Source organism: Rhamphochromis longiceps, linkage group LG16 (genome assembly GCF_057381845.1).
Source record: "Rhamphochromis longiceps isolate RC_006_pf linkage group LG16, R_longiceps_female_GT1.1, whole genome shotgun sequence".
In the NCBI taxonomy this organism is placed as follows: domain Eukaryota; kingdom Metazoa; phylum Chordata; class Actinopteri; order Cichliformes; family Cichlidae; genus Rhamphochromis; species Rhamphochromis longiceps.
The window spans coordinates 36,246,336-36,268,214 of record NC_140572.1 but is presented as its reverse complement, the minus strand read 5'-3'; the positions used below and the strand labels follow the sequence as shown (position 1 = coordinate 36,268,214).

Sequence of the window (21,879 nt, the reverse complement as noted above, 5' to 3'; positions counted from 1 at the left end):
TGGACACACTTGAAGCTTTGCTGTGTTTAATAGTTGTTTTTCCATATTTCAGTAAATGTTGTTACAACAAAAATATAAAAACAAAACATAAAATAAGTCCAGATTCCTCAAACAAACAACAATTTTTAATTTTATTCTGACATCAACACAGGAAAACTGTAACTACTCATGTCCATTATGACTCATTCTCCCATTCATCATGGAGTTCACCACCACCATTATTATTTTATGGACAAACAAAGCTAGATTAAAGTCTTTTCATATTTATTGTGGTATTTGCTGTTATAATCATGTCTAAATTTATGGAGTCATGAGATGCCACTAAACAAATGAACCCTTTCAATCTAAAAACTACAGTGTTGTTGATATAAAACGCACATTATTAAGCTTAATCTTGATTGATAAACATGTGATTGGTTCTACTCCTTGCAGCAGTGCTATGATAAAATAGATTTTGATAACTTGCTGCTGCCATTATTCAGCAATACATTATGAGAAAAATAAGCCCAGTCATTCCTTCATATTTTGCTACTAATATCCATTATATCGAGTCTATAACTGATACAAACATTTCTTTTTTCTAACAGTAAATATGCTCATTTTGGATATCCTTGAGCTTGTTTTTTCTCACAGGTGATGATGTACCTGGGCAGGGCTTGATAACTGCTAAATATGACAGAGATGTCAGACCCTCCACTCACACTGTCATACCTAACTTGTGGATCTGTCCCTTTAGCAGGTGGCAGAATGAGACCTCGCTGACCCTCTGTGGAGTCCCCTCTCAGCACGTCAGCCTCCACAAAGTACAAATACTTATCCTTTTCCTCCTTCCAAACATCCATGGCCTCCTTCACTGTCCCAGCAAAGTAGATGCCTTCTCCATATTTTGGGTCTAGATCCAGACAGGGATAAATATCTTTTGTTACTAGGTGTGTTTTTATGATATCATCTGTAGCTTTGATATATATAATGTTAGCATACCTTCAGGTGGTGCACACTCTGCATGGAAACCAATCTGGCTAACCATCTCACAGAACTGTGCAGGTATGCGCTGAAACATTTTCTCAGAGGAGGAGCACCCCAGCTGGTTTTTCTTGAGGTCAAACAGCTTCTTCAAGTTTAAGTTCTCCACTTTGTCCACCTAAAAATAGAACATTTCATTTTGAAATAAGGCAAAAGGCTTATTTATATAGAGGAAGAAACTAATAAGCAACCAAATCCCTAAGCTTAATAGTAACCCACGAAAAGTTGAGGAACATTTTATGAAACATAATTTACCTTTAATATCCACAGACCAAGATTTCTAAAAGCAGATATTCTTTCTTTGAACTCCCAGCTTGAGTTGTCCACTGTTTTTGTCCTTCTTTCTCTTTCACGAGGCACTTCAGCTAACAACTTGCACATTTCATCCTTTTCCTCTCTGGCAAACTCCTCCTGGACAGTGCAGAGCATGGCCTCCACCTCCAACGCAGCACCTACAACATCCTCAGCTGAATGCCCATCAACCTTTAGGCAGGCGTGACCCTTGGACAAAAACTCCTCAAACTTAACACCCTTTCTGGTTAAATGAGAGAGCAGCAGGTATTGCTTCTCACTCAGGTGCTGGATGAAGTTGTTGTAGATAACCACGGAGCGAGAGGGCCTGAAGAGAAGATGATCAAGCCATTTTTCAGCCTCATGTAGTGATTCTTTACAAGGACTTTTTAAACTGATCTGTGGAGTTGGAGCTTTGTTGAATCTTAAGTCTTCTTTGTTATCATATGCTGGTGGAGAACACAAAAGAGAAAAATCACTGCTACTATTATTTTAATTATATTTGAATGGGATTAATAAAATTATAACCATCCCTCCATGCATTTACTTTTATACATTAGTTTTGCTGGATTTTGCAGAAAACACCATAACAACAATCAGTGAACAACAACCAAACTTTCTTATTTCTTTCATGTTTTTATGCTTATATCTTCTTGACACCTTTCTTACAGGGTGAATGTATTCATTAGCAAAACAGCATTAAATATCTTTAAAAGACAAAATGTACACTGTTGAAACAAAATACTTTTAAAAATTAGTTTTAACTTTTTAACTTGCTATGGTTTTACAGGTAGTTAATTAACTGAATATAGGGACTTTGATCAAAACAAACCAACACTTAGATCAGTAATAAAAATGCTCATTACAAAGGTACTGAAAATAATCTAAAAAGAAAACAAAAATGCTGATGTATTGTTTTTTAATGTTCTAATGGAGCAGCACTGCTTCACTGTTTTACCTTGTCTGAAGCTGGAGTTGGAGATTTTGTGCTGGAGAGATTTCATTTGTCCCTCAAAAGCCTTTAAAGAAAAGGTAATTAAAAATATATTATTTTAAAAAAAATTAACAAAACAATAATGACATGAGTTGCACTTGCAGCACTGCCAAACAAACCTAGTCAACAGTTTCCAGGAGGTGCAACAGTGCTGCCCACCACAACAAATTACAGATATGTATCTATTACAGTGATAGTTACTTAAAATTCTAAAATCTTGACAGAATATGCAAAATACAACCTGAAATGTGTCACGGTCAGAAGGAAATATGACAAAGTAAACATCCATCTTTGTTTGAGCTGTTTGGGCAAAGTCAGCCACTGCCTCTAACATTATGTATGCAGCTTCTTGTTTAGGAAACCCGAGGTGTCCAGTTCCGATGGCAGGAAAGGAGATTGAGTTGTGGCGATTTGCAACTGCCATCCATAAACATTCCCGTACTGAATCAGAAAGGGACTGCAATGAAATAATAAGAGAATAGAGAAAGAAAATCCAAGCTCTTAATATAGTCCAAAAAAAAGCATCTTTTTTAATTTTATCATGATTTTTCAGAAAAATATATTATGATCTTTTGGTTCGAAAGTGTTTCCAAGGATTAAACTGTATTTTAAAATAATTGTCATATTATATTGTATGCTTTTTGTTTAGAGTTACAAATATAAACCAAATGAAAGTCCTTACAGTTTGGAATGTATCACACAATGACTATATTACACTATATGGACAGAAGTATTATGCCAAAACTTTTAATCTGAATTTAGATGTTCAATTCAGTTCTATTACCACAGGTGTACAAAATCAAGCACCTAGCTATTTAGTCTGCTTTTACAAACATTTGTGAAAAAATGGGTTATTCTAAAGAGCTCAGTTAAACATAATTCTGTCATAGCATGCCACCATTGCCACAACTCAGTTTATGAAATTATCTTCCTGTGTGTAATGGGTAGTCCCAGTACTTTTGCCCATATAGTCTATATATCAGCATTTGACTTTTATGAAAATGATACACAAGATTTCATGTTATAATCTACCTTGTGTGCTGCTGTTTGTTGATTATGGAAACTGCAGAAAGTGTGAAACACCTCCTTACACCGTAGTTTGTACGCGCTTGTAATGACAACTTGTTGCCCAGAAGGAGCCTTTAGTATTTCATCCTGCATTCTGTCGCCTGCTTTGCTCAGCAAAGCATTTGAGACCTGACCCATTTTCAGGTTTCTGTCAGATGATGCTGTGTTTACAATGACATCTGTCTGAGAGGATGCAAGAACAATTATTATATGAAAACAAATTGAACAAGAAAATACACAATGTAAAAGCAGTGGCCATAAAAATACACTACTGTAACTTGATGTGCACACTAAAGTAAACAAAAACAAGCAAAAACAAATGTGAAGAACAAGCTAACTTGCTGTTTAATAAAAATAGCAATTGAGAAACAGTATAAGACTTTACCTTCTGATCCTCAATTTTATCACTCTTCAGGGTTATAAGAACGTTCCCAATCTGGATGTTTGCTGTTTTGGCAGCACTCCTGGTGTTCCTTTCTGCTGCTTGGCTGTATGACAAACTTTGGTTAGATTGGTTGGGACCTAGGATGTGACGGCAGGCCATGTACATTTCTGTGACTGTTGGCTCATCGTTGTTTACAAAGAAGATCTTAGTAGGAAGTTGTCGATGGGGAAATCTTTCATAGTAGTCTTTCACAGTTGACACTATAGTTTTTGCACAGTCTGACAGGGGGTAATTGAACAATCCAGAGCTTATAGCAGGAATGGCAACACTGTCCAGATTATATTCTGTAGCTTTCTGAAGAATACTCGTGATGGTTGTTTTCAACAATGGTTCAGCACGAGAAACTTCAGAATAGTGGGGGTTGTATGAGAGCTGTGGACCAACAGCATGAATTATCTTCCTGCATGGCAGCGACCCAGCATTAGTGACAATTGCTTCTCCTGTTGGTAAGGGACCGTATTTGAATTTGTAATTGTCACTCTCCATTTGGATTTGAGTACCACCAGCTTCACATAGGGCTTGAGCAAGGCCACCACCATGATGAAGATTGGAGTTGGCAGCATTGACAACAGCATCCACTTTGAAATTGGTGAGATCAGCCTTCCACACGGACACCTCAACACCTGCACGCAACTTGACGGAAAACCTCTTCTCTGGGGCAACAGTCTGCCTCTTCTGCTGTCCAAAGCTCGCATCACTCTCAAAATCCACACCTTTGAAGGTGGCCACACATCCAAATCTGCTGTAGAGGATATCACTCAGAGCACGTCCACTTTGTTTTACAATGTTGAGTGAAGATTCACGAAGAGCAATATCTGATTTATAATCCATGGTTCCTGAAAAGAATAAGACTGTCAGTGAATCAAAGAATGACAGAAGCATCACACCTAAAACAGAGTTTGTTGCTGTTTTCTGTTTGCCTTTTTAGTAAGTAATAAATCATGAAAGCATTTTAGCTAATATGTAATTAGCTAAGATATATATTTGAGCAGACTCTCTAAAAAACATGTACAAGTAAAACACAATCAATAACTGATTTTTCTTTGCTGTTATCTTGTAAACCAGGTATTAAATTTTTTTATGAAAGGTGCTATATAATTAAAGTTTGTTTATTTAATTATTATATTTAGAAAATTTCTGATCTATTTCATGTTATATTAGAATATTCAAATTTGCTTTTAAAAAGGCAATTCTAAGTGACACCCACTGTTGAGTGGCAGTGTTTACATAAAGGATGTCATTCAATATCAATCAAACTAGAGCATTATAGAGTTTATTAGCAAATCAAAGTATTGTTAATTATTGCTGATTTTATAGAGATTACAACAATGCAGTCAAACGATTCACTGCGGCCTGTGGTAACTTTAATTTGCACTGAAAATGCAACAACTAGGATCCCACCCACTGTAGGTTTTGTGGATAATAATAATGATAATATGAATATTAAATAATGTATTCTATACTTTTGTGGTGTTATCAAGTCTAAAATAGCCTGTTTGGCATTGGAGAATAAGTTTATGCGGCTCACGTGGTTGCAGGTGACCTACCCAGTAAAATTCCGTGTGAATTGCTGTTCTATCGTCACTGCAGCAGAGAGAGACAGAGACAAACAACGGACACTTTTAGGCCACTCAGAAATAATTTACCTGCTCCACAAACAACAACGTCGGGACAATTTTCCGTGTGCTTGAACACCGCTTGACTCCGTACTAAACAACTTTATATATTTTCATAACATGTTACATTTGTACAATTTACGTAGAGAAAACAAAACTAAGTCAGCATTGTATAAGGTTTTGTTTTGTTGGGGTCTGTTGCAGTTCACTCACTACTTGTGCACTGCGTCGCAGAGAGATAAAAATCATAGCTTGCTAATTAACGTTATTCAGAACTTTCTTTTACCGGGTAGACCAGTATAAATGAAGAAACTGTCAAACATTTGACGTTTCTGCGTCCTTTTTATACATTGAAAAGCGAGCAACATAACACGCAACCAGTCAACGAAAGTTGCTTTTGCTGGTGACTGGAAACCTAATCCATGAACAACACACACTCGACTACCTTAGATAAAACATAGGTTTTAGTTTAAACGGATCGAGAGGTTTATTGCGTAGAAGCCAGATACTCACCGTCGCACACTTTCAGCTGGAAAGTACCGAAGTGAAGGAGAAAGCGAAAGAATGAAAAGAGGGCGCGGACGTCTCCAAACTGCCTCCGTGGACTGCAGCCAAGTGTAAAAAAGGTGTTTTTCAGGCCTTTCTCTGTAGCTGCACCCCGGTCTGAGCCAACTCTTCAAGGCCAAACGCCACAACACGCCAATAAAAACTGCGTTTCGTTTCACAGGAAACAAAAGTGAAACTAGTTCAGAGCAGACAGCAGCCGGCCTGTGAAGATGGCCGGCGTACACTCCTATCCTCTGCTCGTTGAGTTCGAAGAAACCAAAATACCCAGATTAAAAATCAAGTTAGTGAAATACTTTCAAAGTAAGAAATCTAACGGTGGTGGCGAGTGTGAGGTGGAGTATGAAAATGGCAGCAGTACGGCAATGGTGCGCTTCCGGAGAGAGGAGGGTAAGTTTGTCACAATAACGTCATGTTTGCTTTATTTAAGCAGCTACAATATTACTTATTATCAACGGAGTTATGTGGTGACATGTGTTTGTGCTGTGTCACAGATCAGAGAAACGTTCTGGCCAAAGAGTCGCATCAGATCAGTTTGGAAAAAGGCGTTTTGAAGCTGACGGTCCGCTTACCCACGGAAGAGAAATCATCACGGGTGCGAAAAGTTTGTCATGAATCATTTATCAACAACTGTTCTGTGTACCTCAAATCTGTTCTTATATTGACGATGCTATTTATGAGATAAGGTTTCACTGTTGATAGTGCGCCGTGAAACCTGCGCACCTCTAATTTCTGTCGGACCCTCCTGTTCTCAAAAGGAACTGCGAGAATATTCAATTATTCCTCAGCTTTGTGGGACCCTTGAGCCCCTCTACAGACTCCAAATTATCATTCAGTTCCATTGAAATCTGACCATGTTTATCTTTTACTGGAAGTCATGTGACTTTATAAAGCCAAAGCTGTGCTGCACACTGCTTCTCTTCCTGCCGTGCGGATATTGTAAAAGTCAAACTCACTGCTCGGAAAGCATTACTGGGTGCGGTTTTCCTGACAAAGCTGACAATGAATTTGTTTGCATGAATTACTTTTTGGACCAGCAAATCACACACACACACACACACACACACACACACACACACACACACACACACACACACACACACACACACACACACAAATGTGACTAACGTGTATTTTTTGTATTTTCTTTATACAGGAAACTCCGTCTGATAAAGATAAGAAGAAATGTAAGTACTGAGTGAGCAGAACTGTGTTTATAACCACTAGTGTAAGATCAGGAAGTCCTTTCACTTGTCCACCCCTATAGTTTATCTACTTTTAGTATACACCACTGTCCACTTTATTAGGTACACCTTGTTAGTATCCTATTGGACCCAAATTCTGACCCTAACATACAAATATCATCAGATTAATCAGACATTGCTACACTTTCAAAAAAAAATATTGTCCAGTTTTGGTGAGTCTGTATGAACTGTGGCCTCAGTTTTCTGTTATTAGCTAACAGGAATGGAGAACAGTGTTGGTCTTCTGCTGTTGTAGCCCAGTTGCTTCAGTCTGTGACATGTTGTGTTTTTCAGCATCCCTCAGTTATAACAAGTCGTCTGACCATTATCCTCTGATGGCTGAGATCACCGAGCCATTGCTGCCCCACAGAACTGCTGCTCACTGCATATTTTCTCTTTTTTGACCATTCTCTATAAACCCTAGAGGTGGCTGTGTGGGAAAGCCCCAGAGCTTCTGAAATCTCTAGATTACACTCAGCAGGCTAACTGTGCCAATGTTAGCTATTACTGCAATACTTTGTACATCTTTGCTTTGAGCCATTACATGCTTTACTGATGGCTAAAGTTAGCGCCATTTGAAATCATTTAGTATCATAGGTAAAGTAATTTCACAAGCTAGCATTTCTACTTGGTTATGATTTTACTACTGATGACTTTCGCAAACAACATTCTGTTTTCCAGCTAGTTGTTAACTTAACACTTCACAAATCTAGCAGTGCTACTTTGTGACACTGGAAAAGCTGAGTTAACACAACAGCCCTGGGCGTCTGATTAATTAAGTGATCTCATCCACTCGAGGCAGGTTGTCTCAGGTAGTTTTCTCAGACATTCACTTTTTTTTCAGATGAGTAGCAACTCCCCACCACCAAACACAATTTGGAATTAGTCAGTGTTTGTATTGTATTACACGTCCAGCATTTCCTATTTGGCTTGCCTTTCATTTGTACTGTTTTAGTTGAGTTATTATTTGAAGTTAAATATTTGTATTTAACTGATGAATTCAATACGTGTGAGACCATGGAAAGTACCTCAGGTTCTGTGACCCTTTCTGAACTGTATTTGCTAGATAGCTTGTGATTTGTCTGTCTAGCTAGCATTAGTAAGAAGAAAACAAAACAAAGAAAAAATGAATCTGTGAATCAAAAATTAGACAAGCTGACAAGCTTTATGTGATAAAACTGCCTCTCTCTCAATAAAATATCCAAAGCTTCATGCTGTTTTAACATAGTGTGCTTTACACTTCAAGACTGGTCGGATACACTAGATGTCTCCTAGACATTACGTCAATAAGACCATACAAAGTCTGATTATTTTTTTAAGTCAATATTAATGATTATTCTTATTTTAATTAATTTATTGATTAGTGTGAAGCAATAGCTGTGAGTGAAACACCAAAATAACTAATTAAAATATAAGTGTTTTAAATCTTGTATATGTACTTGTAAAAAGTATATGTTTGTTACACTTGGCCACATTTGTCTTTAACAGCAGATGTTGCTGCAGACAAACAGGCGAGTGCTGATAAAAGCAACCCGACAGTTCAAACAGAAACAGAAGGCGGAGACGATGATACAGCAGATGAAGAGCCATGTTCCACCTCGGCCGTTTTAGGAAATATTCTTGATAATACCAACCAGGAGTTCTTGGAGATGCTGGTGGAAAACATCACAAAGTCTCATGACTTCACTTTGGAATTCTTTCCTGACATCTCCTCTGCTGTGGTGACTTTCCAGAGTGGAGAAGGTACTCATTTCAGAATGAAAAGTTCTTATTTATGATATGATAATATAAAGTTTAACCGGCCGTTTGATGCTGAAATCTGTATTGCATAACCAGGTCCAACACTCATTGACATAAAACAACATAAAAATATGCCACAAATGTAATAAAGGAATTTTCCAGGACAATGTGGCCATTTTATTTGCCTGAGTTAGAATGACAAAGTTTTCTAGCGCACTAATGCACAGGATAGCAAAGCAACACAGACTACTGGTAGTGTAATGTACCTTGCTAATTATAAATGTGCTGATACTTCATTCTGAAAAATGGGTGTACTCATTATTAAATCAACAAAGAAGATTTATCCTGCAGAATTGTTTTATTAAAAATGCCTTAAACCGTTTTTTAATCTCTATTTCACAGAAAATGCTAATTTTGTGGCAAAATGCCCCCAAAACAAAATGTTCACCAAGAAGGGATTTTCTGTTCAACCTCTCGAAGTCACAAAGCAAGTTCTAGTTGACGACATTCTACACTTCAGTGAAGAAGTTCTTCAGCTTTATTTTGAAAATGAAGGTGGGGATGTGGAAGAGGTCTTCCTTAATGAAGCGGAACAGTCTGCTGTCATCACATTTAAAGATCATCGAGGTAATTTATTTACACTACACTGTATGTTCCTGCAAACCTACAGTAATAACGTGTGAATAATAATATACAGTATGTTACATTCTTTTTTCCAGCTGTTCAAAAAATCTTCAAGAAGAAGCATTCCATAAAAAAGGAAGAAATCAGAGTTTATCCTTTTTATAAAAGTCTGGGAGTGGCCCTCTACGGCAAAGACAAACCTGCACTAAAACTTCCCGCTGCCATCTCAGAGCCCATTGACAGTTCTGTCCTCAGATACCTAGCTCAAAATAAATCAGCAGCAGAGACCATTTGCAGTGAAATGGACAAACACTTCTGCATCGTAAACCTCGGCCAAACCACTGTGACCTTGAGTCCTGTATCTTCTTTACTAAAGCAAAAGGATGCCAAAGCCATCATCAAAGAGTGGACTGATACTGTGAAGTCAGCGTTTGCACAATCTGTGTCAAAGTTCAAATCTGTGAAGTTCTGTCCAGATTCAGATGCATTGAAAGAGTCTGAGAAAAAGATCAGAGAGATATTACTGAATGAAAATGTGATTGTAGTACCTGATAAAGACAGTGGTGCTTTATCAGTGGCTGGTCCTGTTAGTGATGTCAACAGACTGGAGAAATCTCTTTCTGAAATTATTAACAAGATTGCAAAAACGATCCACAGGGAGAAATCAAGTAAAACCGAAGAGATCAAAGTGTCACCATCAGTTTTTCATCTCCTGTGTCAGAATGGCCTCATGGACAAACTTCTACTTGTGTATCCAGAACTCAAATTGGCACCAGAGAGTCCTAATCTGAAAATAACTGGTTTAGGGGAAGAGATTAATGCAGCAAGCAAAGTTATATTTGATGCAGTACTTGCATTAAAACGACAGAATCTGGAAGTAGATAAAGATGTGCTTGAACTGTTGAAGGATGAGCAACAAGAGGAGCTTACAGGTGCTCTCCTCACATCTCATCAAATAAACGCAGCGTTTGAAATCAGTGGAAACAGGGTGCAGCTCCTTGCTGTTTCTGACACAGATCTGTCTCATGCTCAGGACCATCTAGGACAGCTGTTAACAACTCAGTACATTAATGTTGAAGACAGTAATGTCCTGAAGAAGCCAGAGTGGCAGCAGCTGGTCAGTCACTTAGAGCAGGCTAACAGTAAGCCATGCAGAACTCGAATCAACACAACTGCTCAACAAGTCGTGGTGTCAGGCTACAAGGATAGTGCCATAAAGGTTCAGCATCAGCTTGGTGACTTCTTAACACAGAACGCTCACATAGAAGAAACTGTTGTGGTCAAAGCTAATGCTGTCGTTAAATACTTGGAAGGTTTTAACACATCTTGGATGGAGAAAGTGAAAGACAAGGTGAGAGTGTCCTACAGAAATGAGGCCATCTGTCTGAGTGGATCCAGAGTGAATGTGACACATTGCAAGACTGTGGTTGTAGGTGCCGTCTCTGCTGTAGTCTTTGACAGTCTGAATGTTTACAAGTCTGGAGTGAAGAAGCTCTTCCAGGAAAATGAAGCTTATTTTTCCACAATCAAAACTAAAACTGGTTGCCTGGTTCAACTAGTTGATAAGCCAGGTGGTGGACAAGACAATGTTAAACAAGTACCAACACCTTTATACCAACTTAAGATGCCTGGAGGAGTAGAAATTGCTGTTTACAAGGCAAATATGTGCACTTACCCAGTGCAGGCAGTTGTTAGTCCATTTAATCAAGACTTGAAACACAGTACTGGTCTTGCAGCAGCACTTTTGAAGGCTGCCGGCCCTCAGTTACAAGATGAATTTTACAAAATGAAAAAAACAAAGGGTCAACTCAAGCCAGGAGACTGTGTCATAACTGATGCAGGAGGAACACTTTGTTGCCAAAAGGTCATCCATGCTGTGGCACCCAAGTATGAAAAACCACAGCAAGCTTCAGCTCAGTTGAACAAAGTTGTTAAAGGAAGCTTAGAATTTGCTGAGGCCCACGGATGCGTCTCAGTAGCTCTTCCATCTATTGGCAGAGGAATGCGCTGCTTTCCCCTCAAGCAGTGTGAACTCACCATTGTTAAAGCAGTGAAGGAGTACTGTTATGAGAACTATGATGACATTACCTTGCAGAAGATCCATTTCGTGAACAATGACGACATTGCTGTTCAGGATATGGTGGCTGCTGTCAGGCAGGAGTTTGGAAACCTCAGTGACTCTCATTTTCAACAAACTCCTCATCTCACTGCTCCCACACAATCAGTATCACAGTCTACTGGATCTGACCTGTGTCTGAATCGTGTGCAGACCAAAGAAGGCGTGGACATCGTTCTTACAAAGGGAAACCTAGAAGCTTCCACGGTAATTCAGATTTTGGCTGTTTATATCTAATTAAAGTGAATAATAAATAAATTAAGAGGCAAATTGTCCAGTACAGGAACCAACGACTGCATGCATTAACTATTAACATGTTGCTATAAAGTGTCTTTATGTTGAATAAATTTCAGGGGTTAATCTGGAGGGGGGGTAGTACATGATAAATATGTACTAACAGTCTGCTAACCATTTTTAGACGGAGGTGATTGTGAACACTGTGTCTTCAGACCTTGACCTCAACAGAGGTGCAGTCTCACAAGCCATCTTGCGCGCAGCCGGACCCAAACTTCAGCAGTTAGTAGATGCGCAGGGTGCTACTGGAAATGTTGGTGAGATCATTATTACTGATGGCTGCCAACTAAAAAGCAAAAAAGTCTTTCATGCAGTCGCACCTCACTATAAGGATCAAGCCACATCTGAAAAGGTGAAGTACCTGACATTATAAGGTAAACGTTTAAGCTTCGAGGTTAAAAAGCCTGTCTGATCCAACTTTCATGTTGTTGTTGTATATATAACTGTCTTACAGACTTTGAGAGGAATCTTTAAGGACTGCTTGAACATGGCAGAGGATAATAATCTAACCTCCATATCCTTATCAGCCATTGGTGCTGGAAACCTGGGTTTCCCAAAAGATCTTGTAGCCTCTTTGTTGTTGGATAAAATCTTAGAGTTTAGCAAAAAGAAACACCCCAAGCATCTGAAGAAGGTCGTGATTGTACTTTACCCCAGTGATACACAAACTATCCAGGTAAGAAAAAATAACAAGCTTTGAAGCAACACATTCTCAGTGCTAACCAGAAATCTTTTAGGTCAATTAACCATCAGCATTTTTAACCAGTAAAATCTATTTTTCTTTTGTTTCCATTGTAATCTTCTTTTGCTGGGGGTAGAAGTGACCATATGGGGACAATATTATCATCTAATGCCAGAAAACCTGGCATACTGCATCCATATACTCTGATATTTTATCTCAGAGATTTTTATACTTTTTGATCACTGTGTAGTCATTAGACAATTTTAGCTACCCTATTGTTTTTTTTTATTGTTGTAATTTTAATGTTTATCGTACATGTTAAATCTCAATGGGACTACTTGTATAATTGAAGGTTGAATTAAAAAAAATAATTGGCAACAAGTAACAAAAAATTAATTAATTAATAAAATACTAGTATTTAACTCATCAAAACGTCTTGGAAGGCTGTTAGTAATATTAACCATGTTGACTCAAGTTAGCAGAGATAAAGTACAGCACACAAATGAACACACATATTTCTTCTATGGGCATGGGGCTTACTTTTGTAGACAGCCTCCAGTAGTAATTAAACTTGTTCTGTTGTGTTATTTAGTTTCAGGTTTGGTGTCAAATTGGTGAGATTCAGTTGAAGTAATCGCTCTTCTTTTTTTCTGTCTGCAGGCTTTCAGTGATGAATTTCAGAAGAAGTTTCCCAGCGCCTCAAGTGGTTCAACAAGTTCTACACAAAGTAAAGGCAGGCAACACTGTTTGATATGCAGTTGCTATATAATGCTACCAAATAAAACAATACAAACTAAACAAAAAATGGATGTATTTTTGCCTGTTTTCAAAGAAATGTAACAAAACAGTTAGTACAAACATTTGTACTAACTGTAATAATAAACTGTATTATTTGTCCATATCCTAATGGACAATTAAATTAGTAGTCAAAATTAATGAAGTTCTGTTTTGTAATAATTTATTGTTGATAATTCTTTATTTTCGTCCATTTCCAGGAGGCCCCTTCTCTAAAATCACCTCAACCTCAGACATGCATGAGACCAAAATGGGCAATGTGACTATACAGGTAGTAACAGGAGACATAACCAAGGAGACCGCTGATGTCATTGTCAACTCCTCCAATGAAAACTTTACTCTTAAGTCAGGTAAAAAAACTTTACTCTTAAGTCATCATAGTAAGAACTACAGTGCTTGAGCTGTGCCAAACCGTTAACAGCGGTTGTTATTATTTTTTTCCTGCTCTAAATATTTATTTTGACATATAAATATTAAAGATATTATAATAATATTTAATTTAATATTATATATTAGACATAATATATATTTATATATTAATATTTAGGTACAATATAGAGGATAATATGTAAATATAGTCCACATCTTTAAAGTATTTTTAGATAATAATACACAAATAAGAAAGAAGGTCACAAAGTAATTGTATCTTTCAGATTATATGTACAGTATGTATTCAATGGTGATGTAACCTTTGCCTTCTCCAGGAGTGTCTAAAGCTATTCTAGAAGCAGCTGGTCCGGCTGTTGAAGTGGAATGTCGCAACCTTGGTAAGAAATCACACCAACTTTTTATAACGCTGTAACTCAGAGTTGGCACCAGATAGTATGGCCTTGTACACACTGAAATTTTTAATAAGGCTCATTAACATACGTTACCTTCACCTTTAGGTGCTGAGCCCAACCCAGGCATGGTATTGACGAGCCCCGGTAACCTGAAGTGTAAAAAGATCCTCCACCTGGCTGGACAGACAGACCCAGTAAAAATCAACAAGACTGTGAAAGATGCACTCCAGTTATGTGTGAAAAGCTCTTTCACCTCTGTATCGTTTCCTGCCATCGGCACAGGTGAGGTTTAGAAAGCATTTGGTCACTGACAGGTCACATATGTAAATGTCAGTTTTAGGCCATGATATTTTTTGTAGGTTAAGCTAAAATATGTTGACAGGCTTGTGCTGTACTGGAATGATGTAATTCAGGAAGTTGTGATGAATGCTATGATTATAAAAGCCTCCTAACTTCCTACTGAAGCTTTCTAACTGATAAACACAGGCTGATGAATAATCCTGTTTTCAGCCAACTAAAGGCATTTTGTTATCTTGGGGTGAACTGTTTCCTCAAATGTATGACATGTTATGCTCTTTCTCTATTGACATGTTTGCATTAGAAGGAGGCGTTGTGTACTCAAATACAATTTAAAATACTTTTATTAGATTCTTTGGATTTAATTTGCAGTCAGTTTGCATTTAGAAAGATGTGTATTGAGAGATACATCAAATTTCCTTATCACAGAACAAATTTAACATCAAGTTCAAAGGAGGTTCAATGGAGAAATTTTAGAGCCAGGAACAGTAATAATAGTGTTTTAATGGTGTCATCTGTCGATGTGGCTCGCCCCAGCAGTCTTCAATGTGTGTTGTCCCTTTTTTTTTAGGTCAAGGCAATGCACAGGCAAGACTGGTGGCTGATGCCATGCTGGATGCAGTGACTGATGTGTTGAGCCAAAACACTGCCAGCCCCCTGACTACAGTTCGCATAGTTATTTTCCAGAAACCTATGCTTAAAGACTTCCACAGCAGTATGCAACAGAGGGAAGCTGCTGATCCCGATTCTAAGGATAAAGCAGGGTGGAGCTGGGGATGGAGCAAATTCAAATGTAAATACACAGAACAAAGAGCTTTTGGTTTCACATTCTCAAATCACATATCTCTAATCAGTTTCAAATGTTAAGTTCTAATGTTGTTTTTGAAATTTGTTATTTCAGCAATGTTTACTGGTGGAAGTGCTGACAAACCAAAGAATGACAAAGATTTTGTCATTGACAGTCTGAAAGTGGAGGCTACTTGTTTCCACATTTGCGGTGACACACAAACCAGTGTTGACTCTGCAAAGAAATGGATAAATGACAAGATATCCCAAGAATATCACAGCATGGAAATTGAAGACAATGCCATCCTTTGTTTCTCTAATGCAGATCGACAGAAAATTGTTGACATGCAGAAGACCATGGACATCAGCATAAGGACTGAAAGCAACAGGCCAAAAGCCACAATCACTATTGAAGGACTCAGCAGGGATGTGCTCAAAGCTAACACTGAAATCATTAAAATGATGAGCAGGGTGAGAGACGAGGAGGAACTAAACAGGAAAGTGGAGCTGGCCAGTGCTGCGGCAGACTGGCAGTATCAGCAGTCTGGGTTCCAGTTTCAGAGTTTTGATGAAATGACCAACTTCTACCTCGAGGAAGCACTGCAACAAAATTTACAAACTGTAAAAGTTACAGTCAAGGGTCAAGATTACACTGTCACCATGCCAAAAGGACCTGCAACTGACAGCCAGGGAAATATCCTGGAGATAAAGAGAATTGACAAGCTAAAAGGTATTTTAATAAAACCAAGAGATTTAGTCCTCTCAAAGTAGTAATAAGAGATCAGCAGTGTGTTAGTATTTGAAATCTTGCATGATTTCGCCTACTGGTAGGTCTCTCAGAGTTTTCACTACTGAAAGCTGAAATATCTCCCCAAAAGCTATACAATTTTATTTTGTTTTGTTTTTTTAATTAATTTGTTACTAGGTGATGTTCCTGAAAACTGGGAACAAATGAAACCTAACGCCACCAATCAGGCTTTCCCATTACAAGCTGGGACACAGGAGTATGATGAAATCCAGAAGCTGTTCCAGGCCTCGTGCAAACAAACCATTATCAAGGTAGCATCAATCACATTGTCTATTGTTTTATCACATTAGCATTAGCCAAGTCAGATTACGAGATTAAAGTGTTTTTTCAGGATTAAGTAAATTTACAATGCAGCAGGTGACACAATTTATATCTCAATAAACGACATTAAAATGTTCATTGAAAATGTAAAAGTTGCCAGTAAAGTGTTAGTAGATTTGACACATTGTGACGATGTTATGTAAATTGTTTCTTTTCTTGCTCTTAGATTGAGAGGATCCAGAACCCTACATTGTGGAGCGGTCTACAGGTTAAGAAGCGTGACATGGAGGTGAGAAATGGTCACCAGAACAACGAGAGACGTCTTTTCCATGGCACCTCCGAGGACACTGTGGCTACCATTAATGACCGTGGCTTCAACAGGAGCTTCGCTGGAAAGAATGGTGAGACGTTTGTGGGCATTTATTTTGATTTTGTTAGAGAGCTCATAATAGAGACAAGGTGGGAAATGGTGGAGATACTGCCCATAAAGATATATTTAGATTAAGGAGATAGCAGTAAGCTAAAAAAACCCCAAAAACAACTACTAAAAGAATTTATCTCCAGGAGGTCCCAGAAGACTAATTAATAATAAATAACTGTTTTTTTGGTCTCTACTGGAAACATGAATTTAATGTTACATGCCTGTTTGGTCATAATGCTCTTAAGAGTTGCAGGTTATAAACACTTTCAAAAGAAACTTTGATTTACAGAAGTTTCTCTGATGCTTCATACCAATGCCATATGTTCAAATTTTAGTCTTTGAGAATATCTACTACTGCTACTGGTAGAACAATAATAATAATAAAATAATAATAATAACAGAAAACATGTTTTTCATTGGCTTTCTCTTCTATTTTCAGCTGCATGCTACGGCAATGGAACTTACTTTGCTGTCAATGCAAGTTACTCTGCCAGCAATACCTACTCCAAGCCTAATCAGAACGGGGAGAAGTTCATGTACGTCTGCCGAGTTCTGACTGGGGACTTTGCTCTTGGACAACAAGGCATGATTGTACCGCCACCAAAAGGCACCAGCACCATTTCCACTGACCTGTACGACAGTGTTGTGGACAACATGGCCAATCCCAGCATGTTTGTTGTCTTCCATGATATCCAAGCTTATCCTGAATATTTAATTAAATTCAAGTGATGCAGCTAGTGAACAAGATTGCAAATCTTAACTAGAGATCACCTTACGTCATTACATATAAGGTGATTACGTTACTCCATATTTTTATTCTTGGACTCTCCTCGAGTCACAGTTCAAAATGATTACATTAGATGAAAGATTTTAATTTCCAGTACATTAAAAAACATGTAAGAACATCAGCATCAGCTTGATTTAACCAACTATTATACAAGCATTAATCAGTGAATGGAAAAAAATATGAAAGCATTACAAAACAAAATTTGTAATGCACTTTGTAACAAAGGTTTACATGTTAATGCAGGTAAAGCTCAGATTAAGAATCACTTTGAAAGGAAAAGTTTAAAAGAAATTAGTTGCTGCTCACATAAACAAACCTGCAGAAATGATCAAGCACAACAATTGTTCTGAATGTTTAAAGTATAACAAATTTAAAGTGGCTTATGTATGCTTGATGTTGTCTCTATTTTTTTCCTCTTGAAGGTAAGCTATGATTTTGAATTTTTAGTTTTTTCAGTTTTCCAAATAGCATCTGTTCCAGATGTCTTTCTACATTTGATCTTTTCAATGTGTATGTTTTTTGTTTTGAACCTGAAAAACAGAAGTGTGACTACTAACAGAGATGCTGATTAAAGTTTTGTTTCCTCCAATCAGAAGTAATAAATATTCAATCTCTCTCTTTTATCCAATTCCAAAGGTTTGTGTAAATTGATTACATAGTGTGATCTATTGATCAATGTGATTTTTTTGAGCAGTAAAATTGAATTTGAAGACATTTTCTGTAAGCAGTACGGAATCTTATTAATTCTTCCACAGTACACAGGAATGTAATGTCATTATCAAGCATGAATTTTTACTCCCAAAGACTAGCCGCTTCAGAAAACATTTTACTTTTAACAAAACAGCAGTAGCACAAGACGTATATATGTGTGTGTGTCTCCAGAGCTCAAAATATCACCGGAGAGTCCTAATCTGAAAATAACTGGTTTAGGGGAAGAGATTAATGCAGCAATCAATGTTATATTAGATGCAGTACTTACAGTAAAATGACAGAATCTGGAAATAGATAAAAATATGCTTGAACTGTTGAAGGATGAGCAAGAAGAGGAGCTTACAGATGCTCTCCTCCTGTTATGCTACAGTATAACTGTCATGGTCCTGGGCCATGTTGGCCCAGTGTTCTTAGTTTTCTTGTATGTTTGTATTTTGTTCCCTGTTTAGGCTCTGTTTCCTGAGTTGCCCTGTTGTGTTGTTCCCTGAGTGCTTTCCCTTCATGGCTTTTACCCCCTGTGTGCCCCTCTGTGTATTCATGAGCCCTCGTCCCCTTTCGTGTTTATTCCGTGTCTCCCCTGCCCGTTATGTTGGTGTTCTCCCCGTGCTCTCTCTCCTCCTGTCTGAACCTCTGTACTTCCTGTTTCACCTCTACCGTCAGTGTTGTGTTCACTCCTGCCATGTCCCGTGATTATTATCAGTGTCACCTGTGTTCCCCGTGTGCTCCCACTTCCCTCGTTAACCCTCTGTGTATTTATGTCTGCGTCTCCCTCAGTTCTGTGTCGCGTTCTCCCTCATGTTGTGTGGATCTTCCTGTGTCTACCTGCGAGTGTTAGTTTACTTTTCCCCAGTTTAGTTTTGTATTTCCTGTGTTCTGCCGTGCCAGCATTAAAGCTGTGTTTCTCGAGTTCATCCCCGTGTCTGTGAGTTTTGCATTTGGGTCCTCCTCCTGCTTGCCACACAGCGATCCATGACAGAAGAACGCGACCACGACATGGACCCAGCAACTCACAACCCCTCCGCTGAGCTCCGGGAGGATTTGATCTATACGGTGGAGTACCACTGTCAGGAGTGGGAGGCGCTGCCAGGAGACGAACACCGGGAGGTCGTAGCCGTCCGTCTACATTCTACAGCGGATGGTGTCCGGACTCCCGTGGCTGTTCGGCGCGCTGCACCCCCACATCCGGGACTTCCTTGTTTCCACCGTAGGCGTCCGCCCGGAGCTGCCTCTCCAGTGTGAGGACCGCGGTAAAGTGAGCCGTCATTTGTGAGCCGCGGTCAAGCCAGCCGCCTCCTATCCGCCGCATAAATTTCCTTGCGCTTTTACACCAGTCTTTACGGTAGCGCCTTTTCGCTTTATGTGCCGATTGAAAGCCTATACCCGCGCACACGTGCACGCGCGCGCACAAATTACAATGTAACGGCCCGATACAGTCAATACAATTATGGAAATGTCAGAAATTCATTAAAAATCATCCTGAGTAGTTGATGTACAACTTTCAACACATCCCCCCTCTGGGACACCTACTGTACCTGTGTGCCAATTTTCATCCAGATTTACTGTAGAATTCCTCAGAAATTAAAGGAAACTTATATTCAATTCAATACAGTCAATACAATAGAATTATGTCAATTTTCAGAAATTCATTAAAAATCATCCTGAGTAGTTGATGTACAACTTTCAACACATCCCCCCTCTGGGACACCTACTGTACCTGTGTGCCAGGTTTCATCCAGATTTACTGTAGAATTCCTCAGAAATTAATGGAAACATTTATTCAATCTAATACAGCCAATGCACTACAATTGTGTCAATTTTCAAAAATTCATTAAAAATCATCCTGGGTAGTTGATGTCCAACTTTCAACACATCCCCCCTCTGGGACACCTACTGTACCTGTGTGCCAGGTTTCAGCCCGATTTACTGTAGAATTCCTCAGAAATTAAAGGGTACTTTATTCAATTCAATACAGTCAATACAATAGAATTATGTCAATTTTCAAAAATTCATTAAAAATCATCCTGAGTAGTTGATGTACAACTTTCAACACATCCCCCCTCTGGGACACCTACTGTACCTGTGTGCCAGGTTTCAGCCCGATTTACTGTAGAATTCCTCAGAAATTAAAGGGTACTTGTATCCAATGCAGTCGGCCAATAAACTACAATTATGTCAATTTTCAAAAATTCATTAAAAATCATCCTGAGTAGTTGATGTACAACTTTCAACACATCCCCCCTCTGGGACACCTACTGTACCTGTGTGCCAGGTTTCAGCCAGATTTACTGTAGAATTCCTCAGAAAAAAAAGGGTACTTGTATCCAATGCAGTCAGCCAATACAATTTAATTACGTCAATTTTCAAAAATTCATGAAAATTCATCCTGAGTAGTTGATGTACAACTTTCAACACATCCCCCCTCTGGGACACCTACTGTACCTGTATGCCAAGTTTCATCCAAATTTACTGTAGAATTCCTCAGAAATTAATGGAAACATTTATTCAATCTAATACAGCCAATACACTACAATTGTGTCAATTTTCAAAAATTCATTAAAAATCATCCTGAGTAGTTGATGTACAACTTTCAACACATCCCCCCTCTGGGACACCTACTGTACCTGTGTGCCAGGTTTCAGCCCGATTTACTGTAGAATTCCTCAGAAATTAAAGGGTACTTGTATTCAATGCAGTCGGCCAATAAACTACAATTATGTCAATTTTCAAAAATTCATTAAAAATCATCCTGAGTAGTTGATGTACAACTTTCAACACATCCCCCCTCTGGGACACCTACTGTACCTGTGTGCCAAGTTTCATCCAGATTTACTGTAGAATTCCTCAGAAATTAAAGGGTACTTTATTCAATTCAATACAGTCAATACAATAGAATTATGTCAATTTTCAAAAATTCATTAAAAATCATCCTGAGTAGTTGATGTACAACTTTCAACACATCCCTCCTCTGGGACACCTACTGTACCTGTGTGCCAAGTTTCATCGAAATTTACTGTAGAATTCCTCAGAAATTAATGGAAACATTTATTCAATCTAATACAGCCAATACACTACAATTGTGTCAATTTTCAAAAATTCATTAAAAATCATCCTGAGTAGTTGATGTACAACTTTCAACACATCCCCCCTCTGGGACACCTACTGTACCTGTGTGCCAGGTTTCAGCCCGATTTACTGTAGAATTCCTCAGAAATTAAAGGGTACTTGTATCCAATGCAGTCGGCCAATAAACTACAATTATGTCAATTTTCAAAAATTCATTAAAAATCATCCTGAGTAGTTGATGTACAACTTTCAACACATCCCCCCTCTGGGACACCTACTGTACCTGTGTGCCAGGTTTCAGCCAGATTTACTGTAGAATTCCTCAGAAATTAAAGGGTACTTGTATCCAATGCAGTCGGCCAATACAATTTAATTATGTCAATTTTCAAAAATTCATGAAAATTCATCCTGAGTAGTTGATGTACAACTTTCAACACATCCCCCCTCTGGGACACCTACTGTACCTG

At 38.4% G+C, this 21,879-nt stretch overlaps 2 protein-coding genes across 5 annotated transcripts; one reads left to right on the top strand and one right to left on the bottom strand.

Moving 5' to 3' along the window:
- Positions 1 to 24: 24 nt before the first annotated feature.
- parp9 (poly(ADP-ribose) polymerase family member 9) lies at positions 25 to 6,091 on the bottom strand. 2 transcript variants are annotated; one of them, XM_085383736.1, is made up of 9 exons: positions 5,951 to 6,091; positions 5,369 to 5,405; positions 3,762 to 4,657; positions 3,341 to 3,559; positions 2,550 to 2,765; positions 2,273 to 2,333; positions 1,279 to 1,763; positions 982 to 1,141; positions 25 to 892 (listed from the first exon to the last, which is right to left on the bottom strand). In XM_085383736.1, exons 3-9 carry the CDS (start codon positions 4,650 to 4,652, stop codon positions 597 to 599), a joined length of 2,328 nt encoding a protein of 775 aa, XP_085239862.1. In that variant the 5' UTR covers positions 4,653 to 4,657; positions 5,369 to 5,405; positions 5,951 to 6,091; the 3' UTR covers positions 25 to 596. The 2 variants fall into 2 exon arrangements, with proteins under 2 accessions (XP_085239862.1, XP_085239863.1); XM_085383737.1 differs by lacking the exon at positions 5,369 to 5,405 and having other exon boundaries at positions 5,951 to 6,084.
- A 115-nt stretch (positions 6,092 to 6,206) lies between these two features.
- Positions 6,207 to 19,584, top strand: parp14rs1 (poly(ADP-ribose) polymerase family member 14-related sequence 1). 3 transcript variants are annotated; one of them, XM_085383734.1, is made up of 17 exons: positions 6,207 to 6,391; positions 6,496 to 6,596; positions 7,158 to 7,188; positions 8,737 to 8,988; positions 9,388 to 9,612; positions 9,705 to 11,932; positions 12,144 to 12,371; positions 12,474 to 12,695; positions 13,362 to 13,434; positions 13,697 to 13,846; positions 14,201 to 14,263; positions 14,384 to 14,560; positions 15,147 to 15,368; positions 15,477 to 16,091; positions 16,287 to 16,420; positions 16,657 to 16,831; positions 17,291 to 19,584. In XM_085383734.1, exons 1-17 carry the CDS (start codon positions 6,214 to 6,216, stop codon positions 17,578 to 17,580), a joined length of 5,364 nt encoding a protein of 1,787 aa, XP_085239860.1. In that variant the 5' UTR covers positions 6,207 to 6,213; the 3' UTR covers positions 17,581 to 19,584. The 3 variants fall into 3 exon arrangements, with proteins under 3 accessions (XP_085239860.1, XP_085239861.1, XP_085239858.1); XM_085383735.1 differs by having other exon boundaries at positions 8,734 to 8,988; positions 13,362 to 13,428; XM_085383732.1 differs by having other exon boundaries at positions 8,734 to 8,988.
- Positions 19,585 to 21,879: the final 2,295 nt, after the last annotated feature.

Bases quoted from the DNA above. Each gene is read 5' to 3' on its own strand.
- parp9 (XM_085383736.1), bottom strand. From the start codon at position 4,652: ATGGATTATAAATCAGATATTGCTCTTCGTGAATCTTCACTCAACATT. The intron at 3,560-3,761 runs GTAAAGTCTTAT...GCATCCTCTCAG, and splicing joins ATAAAATTGAGGATCAGAAG to ACAGATGTCATTGTAAACAC. The intron at 2,766-3,340 runs GTAGATTATAAC...ATTTCATTGCAG, and splicing joins AACAAACAGCAGCACACAAG to TCCCTTTCTGATTCAGTACG.
- parp14rs1 (XM_085383732.1), top strand. From the start codon at position 6,214: ATGGCCGGCGTACACTCCTATCCTCTGCTCGTTGAGTTCGAAGAAACC. The intron at 12,372-12,473 runs GTGAAGTACCTG...ACTGTCTTACAG, and splicing joins ATCAAGCCACATCTGAAAAG to ACTTTGAGAGGAATCTTTAA. The intron at 12,696-13,361 runs GTAAGAAAAAAT...TTCTGTCTGCAG, and splicing joins GTGATACACAAACTATCCAG to GCTTTCAGTGATGAATTTCA.